At 49.4% G+C, this 27,644-nt stretch overlaps 1 protein-coding gene across 1 annotated transcript in view; it reads right to left on the bottom strand.

Annotated features, from left to right (window-relative positions):
- Positions 1-3,566: 3,566 nt before the first annotated feature.
- The window catches only part of SIDT1 (SID1 transmembrane family, member 1), a 42,869-nt gene continuing 18,791 nt past the window's right edge, over positions 3,567-27,644 (bottom strand). Inside the window, exons 6-25 of the mRNA XM_010567488.1 lie at positions 27,030-27,113; positions 26,379-26,472; positions 25,079-25,150; positions 24,595-24,688; positions 23,671-23,714; positions 19,711-19,782; positions 17,892-18,040; positions 17,195-17,268; positions 16,575-16,641; positions 15,846-15,919; positions 15,142-15,265; positions 13,959-14,076; positions 12,851-12,987; positions 11,065-11,173; positions 9,772-9,848; positions 8,602-8,648; positions 7,679-7,784; positions 7,246-7,356; positions 6,386-6,499; positions 3,567-5,446 (exon numbers count right to left, since the gene is read on the bottom strand). Coding sequence (XP_010565790.1) covers positions 5,384-5,446; positions 6,386-6,499; positions 7,246-7,356; positions 7,679-7,784; positions 8,602-8,648; positions 9,772-9,848; positions 11,065-11,173; positions 12,851-12,987; positions 13,959-14,076; positions 15,142-15,265; positions 15,846-15,919; positions 16,575-16,641; positions 17,195-17,268; positions 17,892-18,040; positions 19,711-19,782; positions 23,671-23,714; positions 24,595-24,688; positions 25,079-25,150; positions 26,379-26,472; positions 27,030-27,113 — 1,830 coding nt within the window. The 3' untranslated portion in view covers positions 3,567-5,383. The remainder of the gene's footprint in view (positions 5,447-6,385; positions 6,500-7,245; positions 7,357-7,678; positions 7,785-8,601; positions 8,649-9,771; positions 9,849-11,064; positions 11,174-12,850; positions 12,988-13,958; positions 14,077-15,141; positions 15,266-15,845; positions 15,920-16,574; positions 16,642-17,194; positions 17,269-17,891; positions 18,041-19,710; positions 19,783-23,670; positions 23,715-24,594; positions 24,689-25,078; positions 25,151-26,378; positions 26,473-27,029; positions 27,114-27,644) is intronic.

Below are 27,644 nucleotides of genomic sequence, written 5' to 3'. Positions count from 1 at the left end.
CTTTTGCTCAGTGTAGGTGCTGCTGTTTTAATAGGCACAAAATCTACATTTAGCTGTGGACAAGTTAACATTTCTCCTAAAACTGTGCCTTCACATTTCAAAACGCAGCATACTCCCCCTGCCTTGGCTGCTCTTCTACCGTCCCAGAGGTTTTGGTGGTAGCTGTAACACTGTCAGCTCACAAGATCCTAATAGCTTCCCTAAACTGTGAGGGGGTTTTATTATCGTTCTACAAAAGTTTGAGTTGTACCAGACAGAACAACTTTACCTATGTTTCCTGACACCTTCAGGTGCCCGGGCACTGTGTGAAGAGAAGAGCACAGCAGAGGCAAGAGGCAGATCACGTTGCAACCGCGGAAGGTAGGGCAGAGCCTGCCTGGCAGCAGCTTTCTGGCCCTGCAGAATTGCTTGACCCAGCCACAGCCCTGCACCAGCTTTTACTTGGGAAAAATGTGGGAATGGGGAGGGCATTGCAGGAGGTAACACAACAATTATACAAAGCTGAGTGTTGGTAGCTCTTTTGCTTATAAAAACAGCAAATATATTTCATGACATGGCAAATAAGCCTGAGTATTTAATGACCAACTGTGGAAAGCTTAGGGTGGATATTCCTGGGCAGGTACAGCTTCCACAACACACAGAGTTACCCTGGCAGCCGCCACTTCCAGCCAGGCCAGTTCCTGCTTCCTTCAAGCCCCTCGACCCCTGCAGCGAGCCACTTAAACCCACTAAGGGGGTTCACCAGAAAACTGAACCATTTGCTTCCCTTTCAAGAGTTGTTACAGCAGTTTGTGCTGAGCGTAGGAGGGATGAGCACATGATGGGGGAAGCAGGGACCCTGCTACTGGCCCATGGGCAGCAGAAGGGCCCCCACCTTCTAACACAACCCACACATCAGCTGCTTTGCTTTTCTCCCTCCACACCTCCAACTAACACTGTGACACCTGCAGATCAGGTGCTGCATAGCCCAGCTTGATGAGGACAGCTAGGAGACACAGAGCTGCCCACATGCCCAGCCAGACATCTCACCAGCCAGAATCATCGAGATACCCCTGCAGCCACAACATCAGGCTGAGCCATGCGGCCGCTGGGTGGGAGAATTGAAGTACAAACAGAAACCAGCAGGCAGAGCAAAGCTAAGAGGAAATTTTAAAAATTGATGCATCAAGCTGGAGGCACAGAAGCAGCAGGGAAACGATTCCAACCCTTCCTCCCACCTCTTAGGCTTGAGGTGCCTCTCCTTGTATTTAATTTAATTCTCAAGTTTTTCTGCTTGTTCTGTGCTGTTCTCCAGCCTCTCTCTCCCGCACTGCTACCACCTTGCCATTTGCATATTGTGCTCATCTCTGCTTAGCTCAGCGAGCGCATATGTTGCTCTCCTACCTCCAGTCTTCCAACTGCTGTTCAACATTAGTTTTTTTCCTCACATTCCTATTTAGAGGAAATAACCACCTTCCTGGCTAGAAGCAAATACAAGCTTGGAACAAGGTCTGAAACTACAGACTATGGAAGACATAGGGAGAAGGAATATCTTTTATGAAAATGTGTGTCCAAAACTGGACAAATTTGGGGGCACACAAGCCCTTCTTCAGTCTGCCACAGAAGCGATATTCCTACTACCCCAACACCTTGTCCTATGTCCTTGACTTCTGTGCACCACAAAATACATCAAAAGCAGAACACACTTGTACAAGAGGAAAAGCTGCTCACACCTTTCTCCACACCTAAACACAGGGTAAGGGCAGTCCTGCAAGGCGAAAGCCCATCCTGCACCTGACTAAGCAGGGGTATGAAGGCAGCACAGTGAGAAAAGAGGACTTCAGGTGAGACTCACAAATGGCAGGATCCAACACTGGATCCTCCAAGTGTCACTCCCCCCCCCCCAAATACCTGCTTGTACACCAGTTCTGATGATCTGCCAAGATCAACAGGTTTTTTTAACTAGTGTTCCTCTTCTCCCTGTCTCTCTGGCTCAAGGGAACTGAGGGAGGCAGCATTTGCTAATTCTAGTAAGAAACCACACTGGAGTCTCCGGCCGGACTTGCCCACTTCATGTAAAAATATTCACTGGGCTCTGGAATGCTTTACATGGTGCAGTTGCAGCTGCAAGGTGTGATTGCAGCATGGACACCAGAGAAACCAGGCAGTTGAAAGACTAAAGGCTAGTGAAGTTCCCACAGCATGCAGATGCTCCAACTGTTGAGCCTTGGGCAACAGCAGGGTAGTATCTCCACTTCAAGCACCTTTAATCACCCCAGCATAGCCTCCCACCTTGACAAGCTCCCACCCTAGACAAGATTTACACAGCTCCCTCCAGGTCCCAGAGGGGCAAGGTTCAAGTAGAGGTTTCTTTCAGTTTAGCACTGCATGGGAGTTCGTGCTCAACCTGCTGGTGCTGGCAGGCTGTGTTCAAACCCCACATGTCCCCAGCACCCAGGGATTTATCCTGCCCACCGCAGCACTGCTGTCCTGTGAGCACATCCCAGCACAAAGCCTTGTAACCCACCCTGAAGGCACACACAGGGCTCAACCTGAAGTTTTCCAGGCACTTGCTAGAGCAAGATACTGTACATGCAAGGCCCATGATGAGGACTCCATCAGGAAATTTTCTCCCCTTCTGCTGCTGCTGCCTCCCCCAGTCCTGGCCCCAAAGCACTGCCCCACTTGCTCCCTAGCTCACCCAGCAGCAAAAGATGTGACCATTACACATCACCTCCCAACAGATCTACTGCTGCAGCTCTTCATGCAGCTTCCAGGTGCCACCATGCAGCAGGGCTCTGAGCAGCTGTGCCCCAGACCTCAGCTCCTGCTGCCAGGGCCAGGACTAGAGAAGCAGAGAGAAGGGAGGGAATGGATGGTGCTGGCAGCAGGGCTGTCACTGCATGTTACCACCTGCCCTCCAAGTAGAGCTCTCTGGAAAGAGCACATCCTGCACACCCCAGGTATTATTACAACAACTTTTGGTTTCACTGATCAGAGAACTGGAAGTGCAGCACCTGGGGACCTACAGTAGCCCTTGCATTTGCAGGGAGAGGGACAGGGCAGCACAGAGTACATGTTGCAAAAAAGCTCTCAGGTCAAACATTCATACACCTCTGGGTACAGAAACCCAGGCGACTCCATTGCACAGACAAAGCACCACAGCCCCACCAGGAGTCCCTGACGGGGGTGGTTCAGTCTTGCTGCACTCGGCAGTAAGGATTTGGGGAGGTTTTTTGCACCTCAGACTTCCTGGCAGTCTTTCCTTATGAGAAGAAAAAGGAAGCTGCCGGCAAGCCTATGTCGCTAATATTGGAATCTACCATTTTAGACACACCAAGAACATATGGCAAGGCTGCAGGGTGGCTGAATGGAAAACATGGACTATCCTCAGCTTGATACTCCACTGCTGGTGCTACTCCGACAAAAGCAAGTGTCATCTCCTTCCCTGCAGCCCATGGTGATGCTGTTAAGGAAGAGAAGCTCATGCTTCGCAACAAGCCTGAGAAACCTATCCCTATTTCAAACACGAAACATTCACAACTCCATCTGCATGGCAAACGTGCAAGTCAAGCCCAAAGCGCAGCACACAGAGACCGCTGCCACCTTCTGCGTGTTCTGGCACACCCTGCCTGAAACGCAGCTACATCTCCGGAGCAGTGCAGCTCTGCTCAGGAAGATAGCGGCTGGCAGCCTCTTTTGTCATTCCTCCTCCACTCTGCCAAAGGGGCTACAGTGACAAACAATAGTGTCTGTTCTTTACTCTATTTAGCCTCTCAAAGGCAATTTGCTTAAGAGAACAAGCAAGTCATCTGCACCTATGCTCAGGAAACTGTTTGCAAGGGTCCTAAGGATGACAGCAGCTGGCACCCCTCTGCCCCAAGTGCTCTCTGCTGCTGCTGAGAGCTGGAGCAAGAAGAATTCCAATCAACCTGCAGAGCAGGGAGCTAGGAACATTCATTTTATTGACCATCTTGAAAAACTCCAACTTAGAAAAAATAAAAACCAGCTAGTTTAAAACCTTAAAAGCTAGGAGATACAGGCTTCTTGGAGTAGAAAATTACCATAGTCATCTGCTTTGGTAAGCACAAGTGGAATGGAGCCTTTGCATCACTGACTACATGCACATACATCAAAGGAAAAGTGCTCAGACAATGACAAGAATAAGGACAGCAGGCCTCAAAGAATACTTTTTAATTCAAAATTAGCAAAACAGGTCACATTTTAGATGCAAGGCCTGAAATAATTCACACCTTATTCTTGTTTTTTAAATAACTAAGAATTCAGGAAGAATGCAGAAGCCATTTAAAAACTTGTTTCAGATGCAGAAAAGTTGGAGACAAAAAAAAGTTTGGTCCAGATCTTTAGCTGAAGAGCTCAACCCCAACCGCCCCAAAACCTCCTCCACACTCCCAGCCTATAAGGAAACCTGTTTTGCCAAGTTTTCCCAAAGCAAGCTTGTGGGAGGAAAAAGTCTGAGGCTGCTGGACAGCCTCCCCATTCCACCTTGCCCCTTTAGCAAGGCCACACAGCAGGAGCTGCCAAGGAGCTGCCCAGCATGCAAGGCTGCGGCTTCGCCACACCATCTCTCTTACGGTCACTTGAGGACAGCACTTCTGGTGCTGTGAAAGAGACCATCACGCTGGCAAGTGCCTGTGTAGGAGTCACCAGAGTGAAGTGAGGCTGTTCAATGTGAGTAAGTGAGAGAGGCTGCAAGAGCAAGGCGGGAGATTCTGCCTCTAGTAGAGCACTCATGGGCAGCTCTAGTCCACCATTTCCCCTCCAACACTGCAGTCTCTTGTTACCATGGCTCCCCACCAGCTACAGGAGGGGGGAGCCTCTCCAACAAAAAAGAGAAAACAGTCCCCTACTTCCACCTCAGTTTGGAGTCCTTTGCTCCCTCGGCGGCTGCAGGACAGGAACCAAATTCTCTCCCTGTGCTGCCAAAGGGACTCTCCGAGGGCAGCAGCCTGCAGGGTACAGGTGCCAGTTGCAGATGCAGGAGGAGCTGCATTACACTTATCAAGCCTGCTCACTGGAGAGGAAGCGGAGCACATCAGCAGGGACGAAGGGAAGCAAAGGTCTCAAACACACCTCCAGTTTCCTCCCTCTTCACTGGCTCCAGCACCCACTGCACCTACAAGCCGGAGGGCTGGGCACTGTCCTCGGCCCCTGGGTCGTGCCTGCCCCAGAGGATGCGGTAGGAAAGCAGCAAGTGTTGTCTTCCCTCCCAGTCCTGCCTCAGTTACCGCAGCACCCCTTCGTGCTTGCTGTGGGATCTGGCTCCCCTGCTCCCACGGGGTTGTTGGCCATGGAAGCAAGCTCATTCCCCACAGACACCAGTTGGCCCAGTGCCTTTGGCTGAGCAGTTTGGGACGTCCCTGCGCCCCTGTGCCCTGAGGACTCAGAACACTGGGATCTTGTCCCTGCGCACCACGTCCAGGTCATCATCCAGGGTCAGCAGGACCTGAGGAGGAAAGTGCGAGGCAGCTTCAGGTCTTGCTGGCCAGCCCATGGCTGGGCAGAACAACCAGCTCCTGATGGCATCGCATCACAGGGGGGCTCCACCTGGGCCATGTCTCCAGCACGTACAGAAGTCACGACAGGAACCCATGTAGATGTGCCATATGAACTTTGTTTCTGTAATGCTCCCAGCAAGTCACTCTGGCAGCACAGCTGACAGGCAGCTCTGCCTACAGTGCTGCAAGGACCTGAGCAGGTAATCCTGCCCCCACCATGATGGAGACGCTGCTTGTAAACTGGTCCCTCATCACTAGCCTCTGAAGAGCCATCCAGGAGGCAGCAGGGTGGGAGTTGCTTGACCACAGCTCAGGCATTGCAAGCGGCCAGGCAGCTCCTTCACACACAGTTTGCACCTTGCACAGCTAGGGTTAAGGCCTCCTTCTCCACTTCCCCAAAATACTACACTCCAACCCCATCGCAGGGGATGCCTCCACCTTTTCCACCACACAGACCTTCAGGTCTGAAAAGTGGTACCAAGTAGAGAAGCACAGGAGTCAATTTACGGAAGTGACAGAAAGTCTAGGAGCGAGCTAAGCTCCACACCAGTGACCCTACTACCTGGGTCAAAGAAAGTAGGGTCCCTTCCTTGGAGGTCCTCACAAACCCATGAGAGGGCTGGTCATACCAGCAGCCCCTCAGCTTCCCCACAACAGCTGTGTGACCCACAGCCCCAGAGGGAATTTGAGGCCAGGAGGCACAGGGAGCAACAAGCCAAAAGAGAAAGCCTGATTCCTGATCCCACTGACAAGGAGCATCCCACTGTGAAGGATGACTGGAGGCAGAGCCAAGCAGAGGAGCTGGGGCACTTCTGTGGCATCCTGGGGCAGCCGCAGCTCCATGCGGATAGAGAGGGACAAGGAGGGTGAGGCTCAGCAGGACTTACCAGAAAGGAGAAGAACAAGGCAGCCGCAGAGAGGAAGTGCCAGACATCATGGTCATCGAAGAAGCCCAGCAGGATGCATGGACGGTTCTTTTCCCGGGACTCTGCTGGAGTCTCCTAGGGGAGTGGGCAAGCAGTGAGGACCTGATATGCACTCATACCTCATATCCACTCATACCTCATATCCAATCCTGGCTGGCCACATTGCACCCCCTGGAGATCACCCTGCCTTAACGCTCCATGCAGGAGCCAGGAAAAAGCACTGTGCTGGCTGGACATGTGGTGAGAGCAGGGCAGGAACATAATGTCATACTTAGACCTGGAGATGGATCTGGGGCCACAACCCACAGCTGGGGGGAACCCTCTGGTCTCCACATCCAAGGTCCAGCATAGCACAAGCTGCACAGCCTCCACCAGACCACCCTGCAGCAAGCCTGTCACTTCCATGGAGATGGACATGGTATCTTGTTAGAAGGCATTCAGTCAGGATTTAAAGAGCCTCCCAGGCCATGAAGAGTCTCCACAACCCCAGGCAGATTATTCCCCATTGGCCATCTGCTCCAGGAAGAAGTCTTCCATCCAGCACTGGTCAGGATTTATCCAGTTTTGCTTTCAGATCCCCAGCTCCTCCTCTGTCCCCTGGTGAGGGCCAGTCATCTCTGGATCACCTGGGTCATAGTCTCTCCATAGCTGCACACTCAGCACAGCTTCCCATGCTCCCTTCCCAGTCTTCTGAAGGAGTTAAACCCTTTCAGCTCTCCATGAGCAGCCCAAGACTCTTCCCAGAGTATTTTTTGTGTAAAACAAACAACAGGAAGGAAAGATGATGAGAGATGGACAGGACAGTAAAAGGGGAACTTTACCTCCCAGCTGCTGAGGTTCTGGAAGAAGAAGTAGAGGGCAGCTGCCCACACCACTGCCGTGGCCATGATGCAGAACATGGGGATGGGCAGGAGCTTCTCAGAGCTGCGGAGCTGCAGACAGGGACATAGCCTCACAACACACCCTGAGTTCTTCCCAGGGGCCAAAGCCATGCATAGGGCTGAAACACCAGCCTGGACCATCTGCATCTGCAAAGGGCTGCCCACCCCAGGGAGTCACAGTCCAGCCACCCCTGAGATGGCTACACAGCATCCCTCCCCAACACCAACACCTTGTCCCACCCTGAGCCCCACAAAGGCCCCTCCACATCCCTCTGCAGCACCACAGGAACCCAAACTGCAGCCAGAAAAGAGACCCATCCCTTCCCCTTTGGAGACAGGCACCCCAGGGACAGCTACAGCTGCCTCCCTTTACCTTCATGATGATGTAGAAAGCCAGATACAGCAACAGGTTACAGATAAAGATCCCCAGTATGTAGGAGGCAAAGTCTCTGGGCCGATACAGCAGCCCAAAGATAGCACTGAGAGAGGGGGAAGAAGGGACATTAGACAGCCTCTTTCACTGGGGACACTGTACATCCCCAAACTGACAGCCACCCACTGCCCCACCAGACCACAGGACACAGCAACATTGCCACAGCCTCCCAATTCCCTGGAGGAAACGCACCATTCACCTCTGCTCTCTGCCGAGCAAACTCAGCCATGGTCAGCCGCTGAGCGAACCTGGAGACCCCAGAAGACAGGCAAGGGCCCTGAGTTGCTTCCAACCCACAGCCAATGCATCTCACTTGGTAGGAGTTGGCCCCAGACCTGTACGTTTAGCAGAAGGCACATCCCCGAGAAGCAGCTTTAGTGAAAAGCAAGAGCTTGGGGCAATGATTTTAAGTCTCATCCAACAGCTGATCCCTTCCATCCATGCAGTTACTGCTGAGCCAGGCTCTGTGACTGACTAACAAGTGTCTGTCAAGTCTCCTCCACCTTCGCTGTGCCAGAGACGTCCCAGCTATGTGGGAAGCATGTGTACAGAACAATGCAGCACCACGGTACCAGGCCAGCCCTATACAAGCTCGCTCAGACACAAGCCATGAGACAGCACCAGCTGAAGTGCTTAGGGATGCCTCACATAGCTCTGTAGCGCTGCACTGCGTCCTATGGATCTGCCTACCATCAGTGCTCATCAGATCAAGCTCCTTGCCAAAACCTGTCAGAAGGGCCCCAGCACAGGACTATTGCACAGACTCTGCTGCATTTCCCCATCACTTCAGGCCACGCATGTGTCAATACTGAATCCTGCTGCCCACAAGCACAAGTATGCAAGACAAGCACTCCACTACTTACAAGGACCAGTTGACCAGGTTTCCAACAATGAGCAGCACCATCCTGTCCTGAAGAGAAGACACTGATGATCATACGAATGCAGAAGGAAATGCAAAAAGAGGCCTTTGCCTTAGAAATTCAGGGTATCATTATGTGAGGATTTGGAGTCTGGTTCCTGCAAACACACACACACCTGGCTCTGAAGTTTGCACTGCACGAGCTTTTGCCAGATGGAAACTGCTCTGGCCCTTACAAATTTGAGGAAAGCATTGCAAGAAGGAGACTAAACATCTAAAAAAGGACAAGCCCAGGACTTAAGAATCAGACTCAGAAGGTTCTGCAAATTCTTTGACCATTTCCACTGCTTTTCTAGTTAGATTCATTCTCTCCCACTATTTTACAGAAAAATTGTTGCACAGAGCAAGGATGTGCTTGAAAGCAGCAGCAGGGGAAGCTTTGGTAGCATCCCACACATATCCACAGAGCCTTTTTTCACCCATCTCACCATTAGCTAGGGAAGCACTATAACTACAGCAGGCAGAAGGGTTACATCTGTGGGGCATATGCATTTACGCTTACAGCTGCTTTCATGATGAAGCTATTTCAGGCCAGCCAGGCTTACTTTATGCCTGAGTGCACTGAGTTTGCTTGCAAAACTTGGTCTGACCCTTATTCGGGGGGGGGGATGCTCATGGATAATAACTTCATTTGACTTCAAGCCCTAATTGGCACTCTGTGCCAAGAAGAAAGTATCAGGGGGACACAAGGTAACAGCTACCATTTCTTACTTTTTTTGCTGTCTGCCCTGAGGTGCTGTAGAAATAGCAATAGCTGTTGCTTAAGCCACAGAGCCAAAATAGTCACTGCCTTCCCCAGAGAGACTGGGCTGCACAGAGCCTCATACACACTCCTTTGGACAGATGCACCCAGAGAGCAAGAGCAAAGGCGAATCCTACCATGCTGTATCACCTTTGCTCTGATGTTTTATTCACTAAGCCTGATATCAGGGGAGGCCTGAAGGTGGGGGTAAACCACTTCACAGAGATCTACACTTACCCAAACATTTTGGGGGAGGGCACAGAAGGGAGGCAGGGAGCATCACTTTTTCAAATAGCCACACCTCTTCCCTCTGCACATTGCCTAGGAAGTGAGCAATTGCTGAGGGAGGTGCTGAGATGAGAAGTCACCTACCATGTACATTGGTCGACTGCACTGCTGGATACAGTCCGTGTACAGTACCATCGTTGCCCGTCGAAATATCCCCAAGTCTGTCAAAGAAGAGGATAAAAAGCCAGAACAGCCAGCAGATTAAGCTCCAAAATGCCTACAGGGGAAAGATGTGGACAGCCACCAGCTGACAACAGAGGACCCAGCCTGCGGATGGTCAGGGTGTCAACAGATTAATTTCTTGCTCTTTGGGAGCAGTCTGAGCAGAAGGGCAGCCACCACAGGATGTGGATGGCATTTGGCCAGAACAACAGGTAAAAAAGAAAATAAGAAAAAACCCTCCACACTAGCGCTACCCGGAAGTCAAATAGGCCCTCTCTGTACATATAAACAGACTGGCTTTGCAACCACATCTCTGGAAGAGATGTGTGTGCAGGAAGGGGGAAAAGCACCTTCCATGAAACAAGCTGCCAGAGCAGGGAAACACCAGAAACAGATCCCACAGCCCTTAGAAGGTCCTAGAGGGGCAGAGCACACTCAAGACAACACACACCTGCTCTCAAAATCATTGCAGAAGCTTCACTGCAGAGCCATCAGTGGCAGTGGGCATGGACAGACACGCACGCACAAACATGTCCCTCTTCAATCACAAACACAGAGCTTGAAAAGGCTCCTGCGCCAAGGGCAGAGCTCTCCTGTGCTATATCACCACCTTCCTGTCAAGAAACAGGACTGGTAGTGGTGCTGGCAAACTGACTTCTCTTCTCAAGAGGTGACCCCAGGTGGCACACAAGCCTGCCTCCCCGCACACATCCATGCATCCCCAGCTGCTATGCCACTGCTCAATCAGTTCAACAGAGAAAAATGAGAGCTGCTGACAGTTACCTGAGTCAGGGCCATCTGAGGCAGACAGAAGCAGAAGAGGAAGGAGAAACATGGTTGTAAGCAAAGAACAAGAGCCAGGTTCCCCACCAGACCCTCTCCCCCCTCACCCCATGACAGGGTTTTACCTAGCTCACCGCTCTGAGCACAGCATTAGGGAGAGCTGTAGCTGAAGGGCAGGCTCCCTCAGAGCCCAGCTCTTCTGCCACCACAGAGCAGACGGGTCCTGCTGATTCCCATAGGTCTGGGAAGCAGCAGCACAAGGAATTCAGAGGCCAGGAAAAGCATCAGATGGATGAGAGGACAGGATAACCCAGAACACAAACACAGGCCACGGGACTGTGCTCACAGATGCGCTGCATAGGTGACTCGCTCAGGTGAGGACAGGAGGCACCTGCACACCCTAGAGCAAGATAGTTCAGTCACAGCACTTACCGATCTTGAAGCGGCCCATGTAGTAGATCTGGGTGCTGAGAGCCAGAGAGGCCAAAACATGGATCATTGAGAAAATGATCCAAAACCACATGTCATTTTTCCCAAACACCTGAAAGCAGACATATTAAAAGCAAACTGAGCCCTGTTATCAGCAGGTTGATCCTTTTCTCTCCTGTGTCACCATGGGGCATTAGACAACCCCACTGAACATGGAAGAGAAACCCCCAAATCTTCTAACCCGAAACCAGATCTACAAATCCAGACAAAGTCCAGAGAAGCAAGAGGAGCTCAGCACTTCTGGAGAGGAGACCATTCTTTCTGAACACCTCCTCAGACAAGGATGACGGCTTGGAAGGACTGCAGCTGGCCCAGGGAGCAGAAATGCAGGGAAACCCAGGCAGGCAAGCTCTCCTTGCTGAGGTGGGCAGCAGGTCTCTGGCCAGGAGCTGGATTTTTATAAAGGCAGTCAGGGAACCAACCATTACTTTAACGAGTGCATCACAGTAGACAAAAAAGGACAAAGCTGCTCTGCAGGCAATTGCACCTCTTTTACACTTTCACTTTATTTAAGGCCTGGAAGTGACCTACAAAGGCAGGTTAATGCTATATTAAAACTTTAATTTTTCAGTTATACGTTAAGAAGTCCAGAAACTCTAGTCTGCCATCAAGCTGTGACCCCACACTCCCCTCCTCTGGGGCACAGCACATGCCTGAACATTTCATTTTGTGTGGGGAAAAAAAAGAAGCAAGCAGAAAAGCCACCTCTGCATGATGCCGCAAAAGAGACGTGCAGTTTATAAGCTCTACTCTACAGCTTCAAAACATCCCACAAGAAAAAAATACAGTATCCCATAATAAAACCCCAGTGTTTTGAACCTGGGTGTGCAGATCTACCACAGCTATCAAGAGATTCTTGGAAAGTACCAAGTTCACCAGCTGCTCCTGCATGCCTTATCCCATAGTCCCCTACATAGAAACATTTGCAGAAATCAATTGTTATTCTGCATTATGTCAAGTAGTGAGGGGCTGACAGCCTGCTGGGACCCAGCTACTAGTTCAGAGGAAGAATTTAATGGACTTTGCCTGGTTACTGCCAAATGAAACCAAGCCTTCCTAAAAAAAGAGAAGCAGAGACCTCCAAGGTAAAGCACAGGCTAGGGATTCAGGCAAGCCCAGCTCAACACCTGCAATGCTATGAGCAAATGGGCAAAGCCTGACCTGTCAGGGACCACTGCTGCACAAGAGCAATCCTCTGCTCCAAATTCCTTCTGCTCCAATGCCCTTCTATAGGCAGGTGCTCCAGAAACTTGCCCGGGAGCCCCTCAGCCATTATTCTAGCCCTCCACCTCTCCAAAGATAGCAAAGCCAATTTGCAGGAGCTGTACCTAGCAACAGAGTTTTCCAAAGGGGAGAAAGAAGCAGAAGCAATTACGTAGAGGACACCTGCCTTGGAAGCTCACCCCTCTCCTCCAAGGTGAGCAACCCTACAAAAGACCAGCTGCATGCTTGGTCACAGACATCTGGATGCATGAATTTCTCCTCTTGAGGGCATGTGGTGGGCAAAGCCCAAAAAGGAGCCCACCTAGAGAAAACTGCTCTTCCCCTCCCTGCAAGGCCAGGGTAAGGGAGGAGGAAAACACAAGAGTACTATGAATTCAAATGCTAGCAGCTTCTTAACACTCTTATCCTACCCTGCTGCTCTCCCCAGTCATTTGCCCACTTAAGCTATGTTCCCAGCCACACCATCTCCTTCCCAGAGAAGCAGGTAGGTAAGAGGGAGCCATACCACTCCAAGGACGGCCAGACAGATCACCACAGCAAACGAGGCATAGGCAGAGTAGGCACTGGCATTGATGTCTGGGTGGCGGGTCTGGTAGAGCTTGAGCATGCACAGTCCTGCGATCATGTACATGAAGGAGGTGTCTATGGAGGGAGCACAACAGAAACAGTGAAAACAGGTACTGTCAGTAGGCTGAAAAAGCTGCTCTGAGTGCATAGGAAGAAGTGCAGCAGCAGGGCCAAACCCAAGGCTGGCAGGCACAAATCCCTGACACTGCACTACACTGTACAGCACTTTGTGCTTTGCCATCTTGCAGCACATTTACCATGCTCTAGGGCAACAAAAACTAAAGGGGCTCAGAAAATAAATGCCCACACTGCTGCACAGAAACAGGCAGGGAATTACAGAATGGTTGAGGTTAGAAGGGACCTCTGGAGGTTGTCTGGTCCAACACCCTCTGCTCAAGCAGGGTCAGCTATGAGAGGGTTGTCCAGGACCATGTCCAGTCAGGCCTCGAATACCTCCATAGAAGACTTCACAACCTCTATGGGCAACCTGTTCAGTCTTTGATCACCCTTAGAGAAAAAAAAAAAAATTCCTGTGTTCAGATGGAGTTTCCTGTGTTTTAATTTGTGCCCATTGCCTCTTGTTCTGTCACTGAGAACCACTGTAAAGAGCCTGGATCACTCATCTTCATTCCCTCTCATTGGGTATTTACACACATAGACAAGATCCTGCCTGAGTCTTCTCTTCCCTAGGAAGGCAAAGGAGCCCACAGAGAAAAGTTTCCACTGAGATGGCAGACAGAGACTTCCTACGCTTGAGCACTCTGCCACTCAGGCTGTGCACTTAGTATCTTCAAACACTGAGCTGCAAAAGCAAAGGGAGATCTTGCCAGCAGTGCAATACCAGAGTCCCAAGGTCTGGAGAGGAGGCTGAAATGCATTAGTCCCCAGCATCCAAAGACCCACTGCCTCTTAACTGAGCCCTGGAACAGGCAGACTCCAGGGAGGTTTGCAAGGGTAGAGGGATGGGAAATGCCAGCAACTCAGCAGGAGATAGAGCATGGCAAATCCTACCTCCAGCTCAAAAGAAAAAAGGAAGCTCAGCTTACCAAACTGGAAATTGGAGTAATTAGGGCAGACGTGATAACAGGCACTGAGCACCCCTTCCATCATCAGAGCAATGCCCATAGCATAAAAGAGACCAAAATGCTTTGGGATCCCATAGTCCTGGAAGAGAGCAGAGCTGTATAGTAAGTACCCTCACTGTCCTGATGACAAGCAAGCTTCCATCCCTCCTAACCCCTACACATGTCCTTCAGTTACCAGTGCAGCACAGCGCGCTGTGTGCAACCATAGGATCTGCATTTAGCCACACTGCATAGCCAGGTGAATCCACAGGTAGCAAACCCAAGCCAATCACACAGAAGCTTCTGGTCTGAAGACCTCAGTGTCATAGTACTGACATCTTGAGACTAAAAATCTGTCCTGTACCTTGTGCCATACTACATCCTGCCCAAAACTGAGAGCACTAGGGACCCAGAATAGCAGCCTTGCTCTTGTGGTCAGTATGGGGTTAAAAGCACTTGAGGAGCAGAGCCCATCAGCCCAGGTGAGAAGGCTTCTCCATCACAATCTGGCTGAGGTCTCATCTGAAAACCATAAGCAGCAGACCCTTAAAACTGCTAATGTCTTTACTTGCTACCAAGCCAGTGAAAACAGAGCTGTTTGTCTCTGGAAAGTACCAGCACCACTGCCCACAGGGCTGCAGATTTCTCCATCCTCTCCCAGAAGATACTGAAGAGACTGCAGAAGCTCTGACTACAAGCAGCTCTGCTTCAGAGCTAGAGACAGCTAAATTCTTCTGGGTTGTTGTAGGCAGCTCTATTCCCTCTTGTTAACAAGAGTGCCAAGAAGGAACTTTTGATTGTTTAAGACAAATCAAACCTCACTAAAAACAAAAGCATCCTGGGACAGCCCTACTGCCCCAGTTCCTCCACAGTGAGCACTGGAGGAAAAGCCACAGCCACAAGAGTCATTCCTCTACTCGTCTCCTTGTCTTCACAAGCCCAGGCTGGGTCACCATGGCTTACATACCGTAAGCAGCAAAGTACTGGGGTGCACAAGAACATAAGCATCCCACCTAGACCCTTTTTCAGGGGAGGAAAAGAAAGGAGGATTCAATACTCCAGCAAGGAAGGCAAGTGGAAACCTGCTGTGTATCACTCTGGTTTTCAAGTTTTCCCTGTCTTTCCTCCCTCCACTCAGCCCCATGCGACCATACTTCCTACCTACCAGGGTATAGACATCTTTTATCTCCATGGCCCGACGGTGGAGAATGTCCCTGCGCAACACAATGAGGAGGAAAAGAAAACCCAGCAGCATGTGGCCCACATTGCTGAGGATGTTGTTGAAGGCACTGCAGGGAAAAAGAAGGTTTAAGACAAAGGCAGCACAGCAGCAGGAGGATGAACCCCAGGCCATGATAAGCTGAATCCATTTTGCTCCCCCACCACGATCCTCCACCTCAGCAGCTGCCAAACACCTGCCAGTTTTACACCCTGGATGACAATTTTAGGTTGAATAGTTCACCTGCTCCAGTAGATTTAACACTTCCTCTGTGAGATTCTCAACTCTGGGCTTTCTTTGCACTCCCACATTAGTTCAGAGAAATGCTGCACTGAGGACTAAGCTGAACTTCTTTGCAGAGCTGCTGCTCTTTGATACAAGTGAAAGTGTCCAAAAGAGCATGGGAGCACCTCATTGCTGTGCCATAGGCTTGCTAGGAGAACCCAGGTGCCATATGTTCCTGGGTGCATGTGTCTCACTGCAACAGAAAGCCACTGCTGAGCAAAACAGAAAGCTCAGAATCCTAAACTCTCAGTGGTATTATCAACACAGTTACTATGAGCCTGGCAAGGATAAAATCCTGACCTGGGCACAGCACAAACACTCAGGAGGCACAAGACAATAACACAGTGACTGTAGGGCTCACTTACCTCAGCACCCCAAGGGGATGGGCGCACAGAAAGTTGTAGTAGCAGATGTCCTGATTACCCGTCACATTCACTACCTGGACAGAGAGGAGGTGGGAGACCTGACATTAGCAAATCCTCCCTGTTCTGGGGTTTTGCTTCATGCAAACACTGCATGTACACAAGGTGTACCAGGACACAGCCTAGCTCTAGCACTGGCACAGGGGAGTACTGACACCTGCAGGTGAAGCTTTTAGCGGGGGACAAGATGTTGCCACAGGCCACAAACCTGAGAACAGTCTTCAGAGGAAACGTATGCTCTCAACCCCACTGCTAATAGATCTGCTTGCAGATATCTGAATAACAGCAGGGTAGCAAGGGTAGGGAGAAGGGAGAAGAAATCACTCATATCACAGCAAAGCCTACTTGCTTTTGTTGTCTTTTAGAGATAACAGCAGATTTCTCCTGCCTCTAAAATGAAACAGGCCCCAAATGAGACATCAGATGAGCAGGAAACCAGCTGCACTCCTGCTTCGCAAGCAAAAATAGCAGAACTCCAAGCTCAAGGAGCCAAGCCAGCAGCAGCATTCAACACAGTGCAGAGACCAGCTAAGGTAAACTGCCCCTCAGACAGAGCAGGATTCCTGGGTGATCCCAGTTTCACTGACTGTCATCCTTACACCATGCAACCACAGAGCAAGTTTAAAGGCAAGAGGACCCAAGTGCATGGGACAGCCACAATGCCCAACGCACCGTCTGGTAAGTGATGACAAGCTGGATGACCGGCAGGGCATAAAACACTGCAATGGTGATGATGTTCCTGCAGAGAGGAGATAGTAGCAGCAGTTACACACACCAAAACAATTGGTGCACACCCAGGACAGAGCCCTGCAGTGCTTGTGGAGGAATGTGTACACCTCAATGCTTAAGGGCCCAGACCCTGCTCTCCCAGCTGGAGCTTTTACTTCTGGTTATAATCTCCTGAAGCAGGAGAGCAAATGTGCTAATGCAAACAGGAGGCAAATGCTATGGGCACAAGAAAAGACAGCGTGTGGACCACAAGCTCATGTGTTCAAGTGTCAATTTCTCCCCTTCCCCAGTATGTTCCAGCACACTGGTTGTTACCACACTTCAAAGCAATTATGCAAACCAGAATCCATTGCCAGGATCATGTGTGCACTGGTCCACAAATATCCTTATTTGAGGTAAATGGGATCTGCAGTTACTGATTGGAACAGGCTCAGAATGTAACAGGATGGCTCAAAGAACACCCTCAGGTATGAAGTGTGGTTCAGAAGAAGGGCATGTGGACCAACTCTACAACCAGAGACTGGGCCTAGAGTTTGAGCCTTACCAGTTTGTCTTCTCCTTACCAGAAATAGATTTTGTATTTTTTGCTGACAATCCTTCGGTCCTTCCTGGACAAGTCTGATAGATAAAGGAACACCTAAAACATTAGTGGGTGGGGAAAGAGGGAAACAGAAAAAAAAAATAATGAAGACTACAGAAGCTAGTAGAAGTTTTTTTTGGTTTTTTGGTTTTGTTTTTTTTTTTTTTAAACACAGCAAGCTTCTTGTGTCCCTTGATTCTATGGCAAATGAGTTCTGCAAAACCCTCTGACCTCCAGGAATGGCTCTGACCACAAGGAGCAGTGTGAGGCAACAAAAGGAGGCAGTCTGAGAGCTGCTAGCTTAAAGCCCCTCTGTACATCCACTGTAGTCACACTAGTTGTACCACATAACTACCTACTATTGCACATTAATTTCTCCCTATGCTGTCGCACCTCCTAGGACTTTCTGGGGCACTCTGGGCTTCTTCCTCTTTTCTCAATAGTCCCCAATACATTCTGATTTTCCATATTAAATCACTCATTTCAGCAACACGCTTAGCACAGCAGAAAAACTTTCTAGACTCTGTAAAAACACTGAGAAGCACATTCTGCTTTATTAGACTAAATCCACCTAAAAGGAAAGCAGAAACTTAAAAATCCTGGCAAGTGACTACTGCTAGTCCTAGCCTAGATGTGTCCATGGCCCAGCATCATGGCCACAGCTGTAACACCAGCCGTACCTTAGTGCGGATGACGTTCTTATCACTTTCAATTTCTGGCATGGTGTCAAAGTCACTCTCCTCCTCTACAGAGCTGTCTGTGTCAGAACCAGCAGGTGGCCCACGCTCAGGGGAAGACAACTGATGTCCACCACTGGAGCTTGACTCGTCTGGAGCAGAGCAGGGAGAAGGAAACAGGCAGGGTAAAGGCTAAAGCCCTCTATGCACAACAAGAAGAAAGCTGCCCCAGATACCATACACAATCTGCTGGGACAAGCTGATATGGCCATTTCAGGGAACAAGTTTTTCCATGATCACAAGCCTTCCTGAAAGTCTCAGATTATCAGGTAAGACCACTTTCAAGAACCATCTTCCCACCTCTGCAGCATTTTGGTTTTTCCTCTGCTTTTATTCTGTTACTTTTCATCTCTAACATTTTCTACTCTTTACTAGCCTGGGCTCTGAAATCTGGAAGCCTGAGACAAGTCAGAAAGCTCTAGTGAAAAGCATCAGGCTGTTCAGGGGTCAGAAATAGGCTGACCTAGTTAATCTCCCAATTTTATATAAGCTTTATATCTAAGCTTTTCTAAAAATATTGTAGAACAAAAGACAAAGAGGAAGAAAGTTGATTTTTCAAGGCAGGCAGAGCATCAGCTTTGCTCCCATTTCATCCACAGTATCGGTCACCTGCAGGTCAACACGACCTGCCTGCACTTTCCACAGGCTGGCCAAGCTCCCAGCCAGCCCATTGCCCATACTGGCATGAGCAGAACACAGGTTTCTTCCTCATTTCCCAAATGCTTTTAAAGCATTTCCTTGGGAATTTGGAAAGGGGGGTTAGAGTGGTACTGAAGCCCTCAACTCTATTGCAGGACTCAAATCCTCCTGAATTTTTCCCAAACCTCACAAAATCTCAATTCTGTGTTTCTTTGTCAGGTGTTCAGAGATACCACACCTTCACAGTCCAACAACTGGGTGACATCTGGAGTGTCAGGGCTGTCTCTACACAACAGTGAGCAAGTGCATCCTAAGCAGGGACTAAAAATTAGACAAAGTTGCTCTGCTCTCTCATTTGAGCAGCTGCCTGACACTGCCCTGGACCTGCACCACCTCACCCTGCAATCTGGGTCCCCAAACTGTCAGATTCAAGGATTATGCCCAGAAGTCCACAGCACTGAGCTATTCAGTACCAATCCCTCCACAGGAGGGAAAACTGTTGGAAGGAGACTAAGAAACTCTGGCAAAGGAAGGCATTTCACATCATCTCAGATTAGCAGGAACCTTGGGAGTTTGTTTTTTTTCCTCCTCTGCTGCTAGGGCACGGTTCACCTGTTGACAGCATGACACTATTTCTCCCCTAGTGAAACCTCTGAACTGCAAGAAGCTCTGATTCTCTCTCGCCTTACAGCACACAACCCTTCAGTCTTCCAGTGAAAGGCATGCTTTAGTGTAAAGGCAGGCTTGATGAGCTAATGACAGACCCCTAGATGTTTCGTTGGAAGGGACTTTTGTTGGTCCCTAGTCAACCTCCTGCCTGAAGCAGCTTTGTCACCAACACTTACCAGGCGACCATGGTTTTGTCTGGCCAAGACAAACATTTCCAATGACAGAGTCTCTCTGGGCACCTCTTCCAGAGATCTGCCACCTTTTTGATGTAGATGTTTTGCCCAAAAGTGCAACCTGAACCTCCCAAGCTGCAATTATTTTTTTCAAGTAGTTGCAAGCCACTCTTAAAGTAACTTGCAGCTTTATTCCCTTCTGGCTTTAAAGCACCTTAAAGTGCCTCTCCTTGCCCCAGGCAGAACCCTCCCCATGCTCCCAGTTCTGGAAGACACTGTACCAATAGCACCATAGCTGCTTCCCTCAGGGGTGCTGGCTGTGATGGGGTGCGAAGATGCCATAATCCCAGATCCTGCGATAGAAACAGACCCAAAAGGGACAGTTAGTTTCACATCAGTGCTTTGAAACACATCTCTGAGGTGAATACAAACAGCTTGAAGAGCTGGAGGGACTTGGGAAAAGCAGCATTTCTCCAAACAGATGGCAGTCTCCCTCTAGAGCACACTGTGCAAAAGGAAACCCTCGCTTTGCAATGTGAAGCAAACCCATTCCCTTCAGCCTCCCCACACAGGCTGCCAGTTTGACTCACAAAAGCACAAGCCTCCCTCCAGCACCCTGTAAGGATCACGTTATGGGACTGCAAGACTTGACAAATTCTAGAGCAAGTCTCACAACATTCAGAGCACCCTTCTGAACTTCTAATTCTTCTCCTTCCCCTCCTCATGCATTGTTCTATTCAAATATTGCTACCTCCAATTACCCCTGGAAGAGTCATAGGCAGCCTTTGGCAAGATAGCTGGTACATAGTTTTAACCAAGCAAGGAGAAAGCAAAAAATGCTCCATGCAAAAAGTGGTCACGATTTTGTGCTGATGATGAGAAGGGCAAGCTTTTGAGGGCTGGGAACTCCCTGCCTCCCACCCACACATCTGAAGCAAGGACAACTGCACCTCCCACTCAGGTTGCACTGGGACTTTCCCCTCCTGCCTCCACATTCCCTCTTTTTGCCTCCTACGGTGGGGCTCAGTTGTTGAACTGACAGCAGACAAACATGGCAGGAAACACAGCCAGCTGAGTCCCCTTACTGAGGGGTCAAACACCCATCTCCCCAAAAGGGAGGGAAGCAAGAGCAGCAGGAGCAGGACCATGTCTTCCCATGGTGGCAAACAGCAAGACAGGTCCAGCTGCTTATAAAGCTTCACCCTTGCAACAACATTGTGTGGCCAGTCAGCAGCAAAGGGACACAGGACATGGGATAGTATTTAAAGCCAAGCGACCTTACTGCAGCCTGGCAATGGCCTGGCTTCCCAAGCTGTACCTCTGGCTTCCCAGTACATGATCGGTCCCAAACTGACAGGCACAGGCAGACTCCTGTTTCCAGCTGGCAATTCTGGACACTTCTGTAACACCTTGCACAGGTTTTTATACCATTTCCATTAGCCACATACCTAAAGAGCCTCCAAACTTTTCCCTGCCTGAGCCCAGCTTCTAGGCAGGGGAGCACCCATACAGCAATGACATTTGATGTTTCAAGTACAAATTATTGCTTTCCTTTGACGCATTCACTGTGCTTGTTGGGCTGTGGACTAAGACTTGGTCTCCATTTCAGCTTCTCTACCCTTCTGCGCCATCCCTCTAACAGGGCAACAAACAGCTCAAAGGAGCATCAGAAGTGGACAACATGGCATGGACTGAGCACCAGACGGAAGGCTCTGGTACACCACAGTCCCCCCACATGACACCCCTTGAGCCCCGAGCTGTTATTAGCAGGATGTTGTCGTAAGTTTCTGCAGGAGCAAGATCCACCTTCTATCATCACCCGCTGTGCAACCCTCCCTCTCTCATGGCATTTTATTGTTGCTTTAAAATCATTTGGAAATTCAGATCACTGGGAAGAGAGTGAAAGCAGCACTGCCCCATGTTCATGGCACCAAGGCACACACAGAATTCCTACTACCATCAGTCCTGTCCCACGGGGATGCTCCGTCCTTATTTTAGACCAGGCTTTATGCTCTCAAGTGACCTGTCAACCTTGTCTCCCAAGTAACCAAGGAAAGATTTAAATCTGGACAAAGCAGGGATGCCAGGGAGAAGAGGCACTCTGTCCTGTCTCTAACAGCTGCTTTGGACCCAGCCTACCCACTAATTTCAGTCCCACTTCCCAGTGTGTGAGTGAGTCAGCAAAGTAAATGTACCACATTAGGTGTGGTTCCTCCAGCTATCACCTCCACCAAATAGTGATGATGTGGAACATGAGGTGTGCCACAGGATTAAAAAAAAAGTTAACCACAGAAACCAGGCATAAGATGGATGACAGGAGCTTGGTGGGGAAGGGGAAAAGGAAGTGATGAAGGTGGCAAGACCCAGAGGTACTTTGGAGGAAGAGAAATTCCAGTAGGTGGGAAGAGGGGAAAAAAATTGAGAAAGCCAGTGTGCCCTAGGTGATCTGGAGGACAGGGAAGATGCTAGTTTCCATTTTACAGGCATCAGTCAGACACATACCCTGAAGAGACACAATAAAGAAACAGCATGTGGGTAGGATATGGCTCCTCCCCAGACAAAAGGACGTGGCTGTGACATGCAGTGCCAGGCATGTGAAGGTGGCATAGAGTGCAAGGGAGAGGACAGGTCACAGAAGGAGAAGGTACCTCTGGGAGGAAACCTGTAAACTGTGAAGAAACTGTGTTCTTCTGTCCTTTCACAGGGATGCTGTTCAGCAATCCCCCCTGACCAGGAACCCAGTTCTCTGCCCCCCAGGTCCATGCTAAGCACAGCATCTATGCCCTGCAGCCTCTTTGGGAACTTCCCAAGCACCAGAACTTAACTTCCACCTCCCACCAGGGCAGCTTGGAAAGCAGCTTCTAAGCTGCCTTCAGCACATGAACCCTCAGCTACAGCACCAGCAGCACTCCCTGGAGCTTCTGGTCTCACCCAGTTGAGACTGTGGCTCCATGCCTTAAACAATGATCCCTTGTCACCACCCTGGAGCTCTTCCAGGGCCTTGGCCATGTTCCTTCAGCTTCCCCAAAGTCCCCATTGGGAGTTTGACCCTTCCCATTTTTCCAGCGTGCTAAGACCTGCTATTGTCTCACAGCAGGATCCACCCCAAATTACTTAAAATTAGAATATTTTTAAGCACATTTTTACAGTCCCCTGCTTATTTGGTTGTGAAGAAAACCTTTCACATACATTCCACATATAGAGATGCAGATGAGGATCTCAGTAGCTGAAGAAGCCACTCCTGAGAATCCAAATGCCCCTAGGTCTGTGGCAAAAATATTAACCCAAGTAATGCCAGGTCAGAGTGAAGTTCCACTGCTGATCCTGTAAGCACAGTTCAGTTATACTAGTATGTTTATCTGGTGGTATATAGCAGACCAGAGGGACTGAAGCAGCTGAGGATTAAAAAAGGGAACACACCAAGAACCTTTCAGTGCTGCCAAAACATAACGTCCTCCCTTTCCCCAGGAGAGAGGTACAAATGATGATGCCTTTATCCTCAGACCAATGCTTTGAACTACTTTGCAGGCACTAAATATTTAAACAAATGAAACGGCCAGCTTCCCACACTTCTCCAGAAAGCAGAAAATCCCAGTGCCCTGTCCCCCCCCCATCCACACAGCAAAAATTTCCATCTTTCACTGGAAGCATCTTACATACACCTATGTTTTTATAACGCAGAAATCTGCAGTATGTTGAAATGTGGGTGCAGCATAAAGTAAAGTGAATCTAATACCAAAGTAAATAACACAAACACCACTACCTAACTGTATTAGTCATTCATTCATTTGGTTGTCTGCAACTCCCAGTTAAAAACAAATTAAAATTTAAATTAAATTAAAAAATTAGAGACCCCATGCTTAAACCAGGCAGAGGAAATCTTAAAGCACAGGAGCTGAAAAACTCAAAGTGCCTTGCTTAAAAATGAACAGACCTGACATCAGGAACATTAGCCTGCAGCCAGGTCTAGCCAAGGCTTGCTCTTCCTCCACCCCTCTAAAAGCCAGCACCTCAGGGTAGGGGTCAGGACCAGGTTCAGGGGAGCCTGCTTCAAACACGCTCTCTTGTGAGGGCAGAGAGGAAGCTCTAACATCTTTCACCAGCACCAGAGGCTCTGTGGTACATGTACAGGGACAAAGGCTTGAAGGGACAGAAGGTACTTGACTGACAGCCTGTCCCTTGCCTGGCCTGGGACCTGGGCTGTTCACTTAAAGCTGTCACGCAACAGAAAGAGACCTTACCATCCTCAGGACTCAATCTCCCAGCTGAAGCCTTCCTCCGAACCCTGAAAAAGAACAGGCAGCACTCATGAGACAGCCACAAACCCCAGCACCTGCCAGCCATGGCAGGTTTATCTAGGACACCAATAGGTAAATATGGTGCAAGCTCTAAAAAACAAACAAAAAAATCCCAACAAAAATAAACCACAAAAGAAACAAACAAAAACAACAACAAAAAAAGAAAAACAGTGTTTGGACTAGACATGGCTCAGCCATGACTGCTTGCTGTATACCTTTCTGATTTCCAAAGCAACAGAGGGATTTTTTTAGCCCCACAACTATCCACCAGAGGCAGGACAACCAGTTACACAATCCTGGGGCAGCTAGGAAGTTTTCCCTTTTTTTTTTTGTGCCATAGAACAACCTGTTATGGTAGCTGTGCTCAAGTTCACCGTGGATGCAGATATCCTCCTCAGCACAAGCCCAGGCACCAAGTTCTGGGGCAGAGGAGACAGGTCAGGAGGGAAACCAGCACGCTTGAGGCTTCCAAGGCCCTATTTGGGTCACTGCCTCTTACTGCAGTACTTGGTCCAGCACTCTGGGAAGCATCTTGGTTCCCCAGTGCTCTGGCACCCCATATCCCAGAGTAGTCCCATCACAATTCCCACCTACCACTCAGTGTCCTCATATAAGGAAACCCAGGGGTGGGGCACTACAAAAGCTAGAGGGCAGAGCCTTAGGTTTTCATCATTGCCATGATCTGCACAGCAGAGGAAGAAAAGTTTTCTGGCTGATCATCAGTAGGAGCCCACTGAGTAGTTATGGACTTCAGCTGCTCTGTTCAGATGCTTGCTGCCCCACTTGCCCCAAATGTACTGCAGGGTGAGGAATCTCTGAGGACGATGAGAAACAGAAAGGTTGTTCTCGTAAACCCCCTTGACTCACCTGATGTAGTGCACAAAGGCAACAACCACCGAGCCCAGGTAAAAGGAGAGGAAACTCAGGAAGCTGAAGAACATGGCCTGGACATAAACGGACTCTGAGGAAAGAGAAGGCATCAGTCAGGGCAGGGACAGCCCCTCTCACAGCCAGCACTCCTGTCCTGCTCTTCCCAACACCACTTGATGACAACACCCAGCCCCAAACAACCCTTCAAAACCCATCTCCTTTCTCTATGCCAGCCAACATCAGGACAAAGAGGAATCGCCAGAACCCGTTGCAAGGTCTCTCCCCCATTTCTTCACCCCCAGTGCTAGCTGGTGTGCCCATGGGTATCTCCTGGAAGGTACCCAGGCTCCAATTGGTTTTGACTCCTTTGCTGGTGCTTTCTGCAACATTCCATAGAGGGCTGCCAGCCCAGCCATACCCTTCTAGGCAGAAGTGCCAAGTCCCCCTGTTAAGTTGCACTGCTCTGCCCAGAGATACTGACTTTTTATAGAGGGCACAATCGTCACTTGAAGGTTCTTTGTCCGCTGCAGGTTCCAGGTACGGTTGACATTCCCTGTGAGATGCAAAGTGTACAGCAAATATAAAAAACAATCAAACATTTATTATCTCTGGCCCTGATCTTTGTTCTCTGCACTTGCAAAAACACCAGGGTCTGGCTTTTCACTATAGTCTGTGTGTCGTTTTGCTATAAACCTCTGTCAGACTTGTCAATATACAGCCTTTTCCATACACTTCCCCCCTCCTCCCTATCCACAACCTGTTTTTCAGACTAGAAATCCTTGCTTGAGCCTTCCATACATTGCTCAAGTCTGGATGCCTGAATCCCAAGGGCATCTCATCTCCTATTCATCTAGTCCCCAAAGCGCAGTTTCTCTCACTTCAGATACTGGGACACCATTTTTGCCTTTGGCCAAAGCTCTTCTGGCAAAACACTTCTGTGCAGGATACTATGCTAGTGACTTGCTACGTTTCAGCAGGGCTTAGCACACCCTGCCAGTACGGCTCTGCTGACAGCTTTAGGGTAGGAGAAAGACACCCAGAAGGCAACAATTCTTTTTTTTTAGGGAAGAAATTGGGGGGGGGGGGGCAGGGGGAGTGCAGGGCTGTGGGGGGAGCCCAGTATATCTGTTGGTTGCAGTCTTGCTTCTCCTACAGGGAGGAAGCCATCTGGCTTTGAGAATAGGAATGTCCCCACTCCAGTTACAGCCACTACATGACTTGTGGAGGCTTTGCTTTTACCACTGCCCAGGAAGTGGACACAGTGTTTTCTGCCCGGGAAAGGCACTAGAACAAGTCTCTTGTAAAATTATTCTCCCCAAATTACTAATTTTTCTTGTTCCCCCAAGTCCAGGACTGTCATAGAACCCAAGATAGCAGTGGGAGAAGATGCTCTCTGCAGGAACTGCCATCTGGGCCTCCATGCAGGCAGGAGAATAATACAGCAGGGGCAGGGTAGGGGAACAAAAAAACAACACACCAACCAAAAAGCTGTAAGCAGCATTGCCTGGGTGTATCCAGTATCTCCCAAGACACCAGCAACTCCTCTGAAAAGCATGTAAACCCAGCAAGCCAGGCTCTGTACTAGCCAGCCACCTCCTGAATTGATCAAGAATTTTAATCTACCCAACAATATCAAATTTATATTTCACTTTTCCTCACAGCTACCTGGTAAGACAGAGCTATATGACCATCCCGTGTCATCCCACAGGAAGGTCCCAAAGGACTCCTGCTGCTCCATCACCCAGATGCAGCAACCAAATCGACCTCCCAGCAAAACTTACCATGAATGGAAGAAGGCACGGAACCCCCACAGGCATAATCCTCTGGCTTGATGACAAACACAACGAAGAACTGCTCACCTGGGAAGTCCTTTCTCTGCGTGGGGGGGTGGAAGCAGCAGAATCCATGAGATGCGAAGGAGAAGCAGTGCTCCAAAAGACCACAGATCAGGTTTTAGTTGCTACACAGGCATCAGCCTGTTCTGGACAGAGCTTGACTTCTGGGGATGCTCCCCTTATCCTTGCTGACAATAAGCTGACTGAGTTCACCAGTATGAAGTACAGCAGTGCCCCAGTACAAGCAAACCAATACTAATGCATGTATTTATTTACTTTAATTAGTGCAAACCACCTACCTAAGCTTTGCTTATTAAAAAGGCCCTACCACCACCACTCAGTGGTAGAAGAGCCAGGGTTCAAACAGAAGACACGTGGCTGCAGCCACTCTGATCTAGAGCCTCAGCACACGTAACACGCCTATCTAAGCAAACATAAGCAAGGTTTTGTAGTAAAAGGTAACATTGCTTCTTCTACTTATATGAGCCAATCTAATAAAAGCAAAGGCTCACAGCAGAATCAACAAAAGAAAACTAGGAATCCGTAGGACAAGCCACTGAAAAAAAACCAACACTGGGACAAGAACCAGCATCTCACCTGCACAGTTATGGCTGCCTGCTTAGTCATAGACTGGTAAACACCATTGAACTCCACATTATGGTCCAGGTCATACACTGGGCACTAAAACAGACACAACTAAGGGTTAAACCAGGGACAAAATCTGAACGCAGGGAGTCAGCAGGAGAACAGACAGTGTAGAACAGCAGAAAAAAGCCCCTACTGGGGTGACAAAGGGAACAAAACAACCAGAATCCATTCAGAAGTTAGAAAAGCTGCTCTGAAGACACCAGCTGTGGCCTGCACTCACCGATCTCTGCATTCTAAGAGGGCTGCAGTTCAATCCCAGAAGAGGATTCAGCCAGACTGATCACTCCACTATTCCCACAGGGCAGTGCATACACTCAGCTGTACACTGGTTGTGTCACACACTTCGCAGTCTGTACTATATGCTAAGTGCTTGCCTTCATTGTACTCTTTCCCACTACTCTTAATACCTGATAGGTTGAAAATCACCTGTCACAGTCTCCTCTCCTGCCCTTCCACCATTCAAACACAGAGATGTGGACAGGAATTGGTGTTACCCATTTCTCTCCTCACCCCAGGTATTAAAGGCAACTGCCAGGACTTCAGAACCAGCAGCCAAGGTATCTT

This window comes from Haliaeetus leucocephalus, unplaced genomic scaffold (genome assembly GCF_000737465.1).
Source record: "Haliaeetus leucocephalus isolate CR32 unplaced genomic scaffold, Haliaeetus_leucocephalus-4.0 Scaffold228, whole genome shotgun sequence".
Lineage (NCBI taxonomy): Eukaryota > Metazoa > Chordata > Aves > Accipitriformes > Accipitridae > Haliaeetus > Haliaeetus leucocephalus.
Note: the sequence above shows the minus strand (reverse complement) of the source record. Positions and strands in the feature narration are given on the sequence as shown.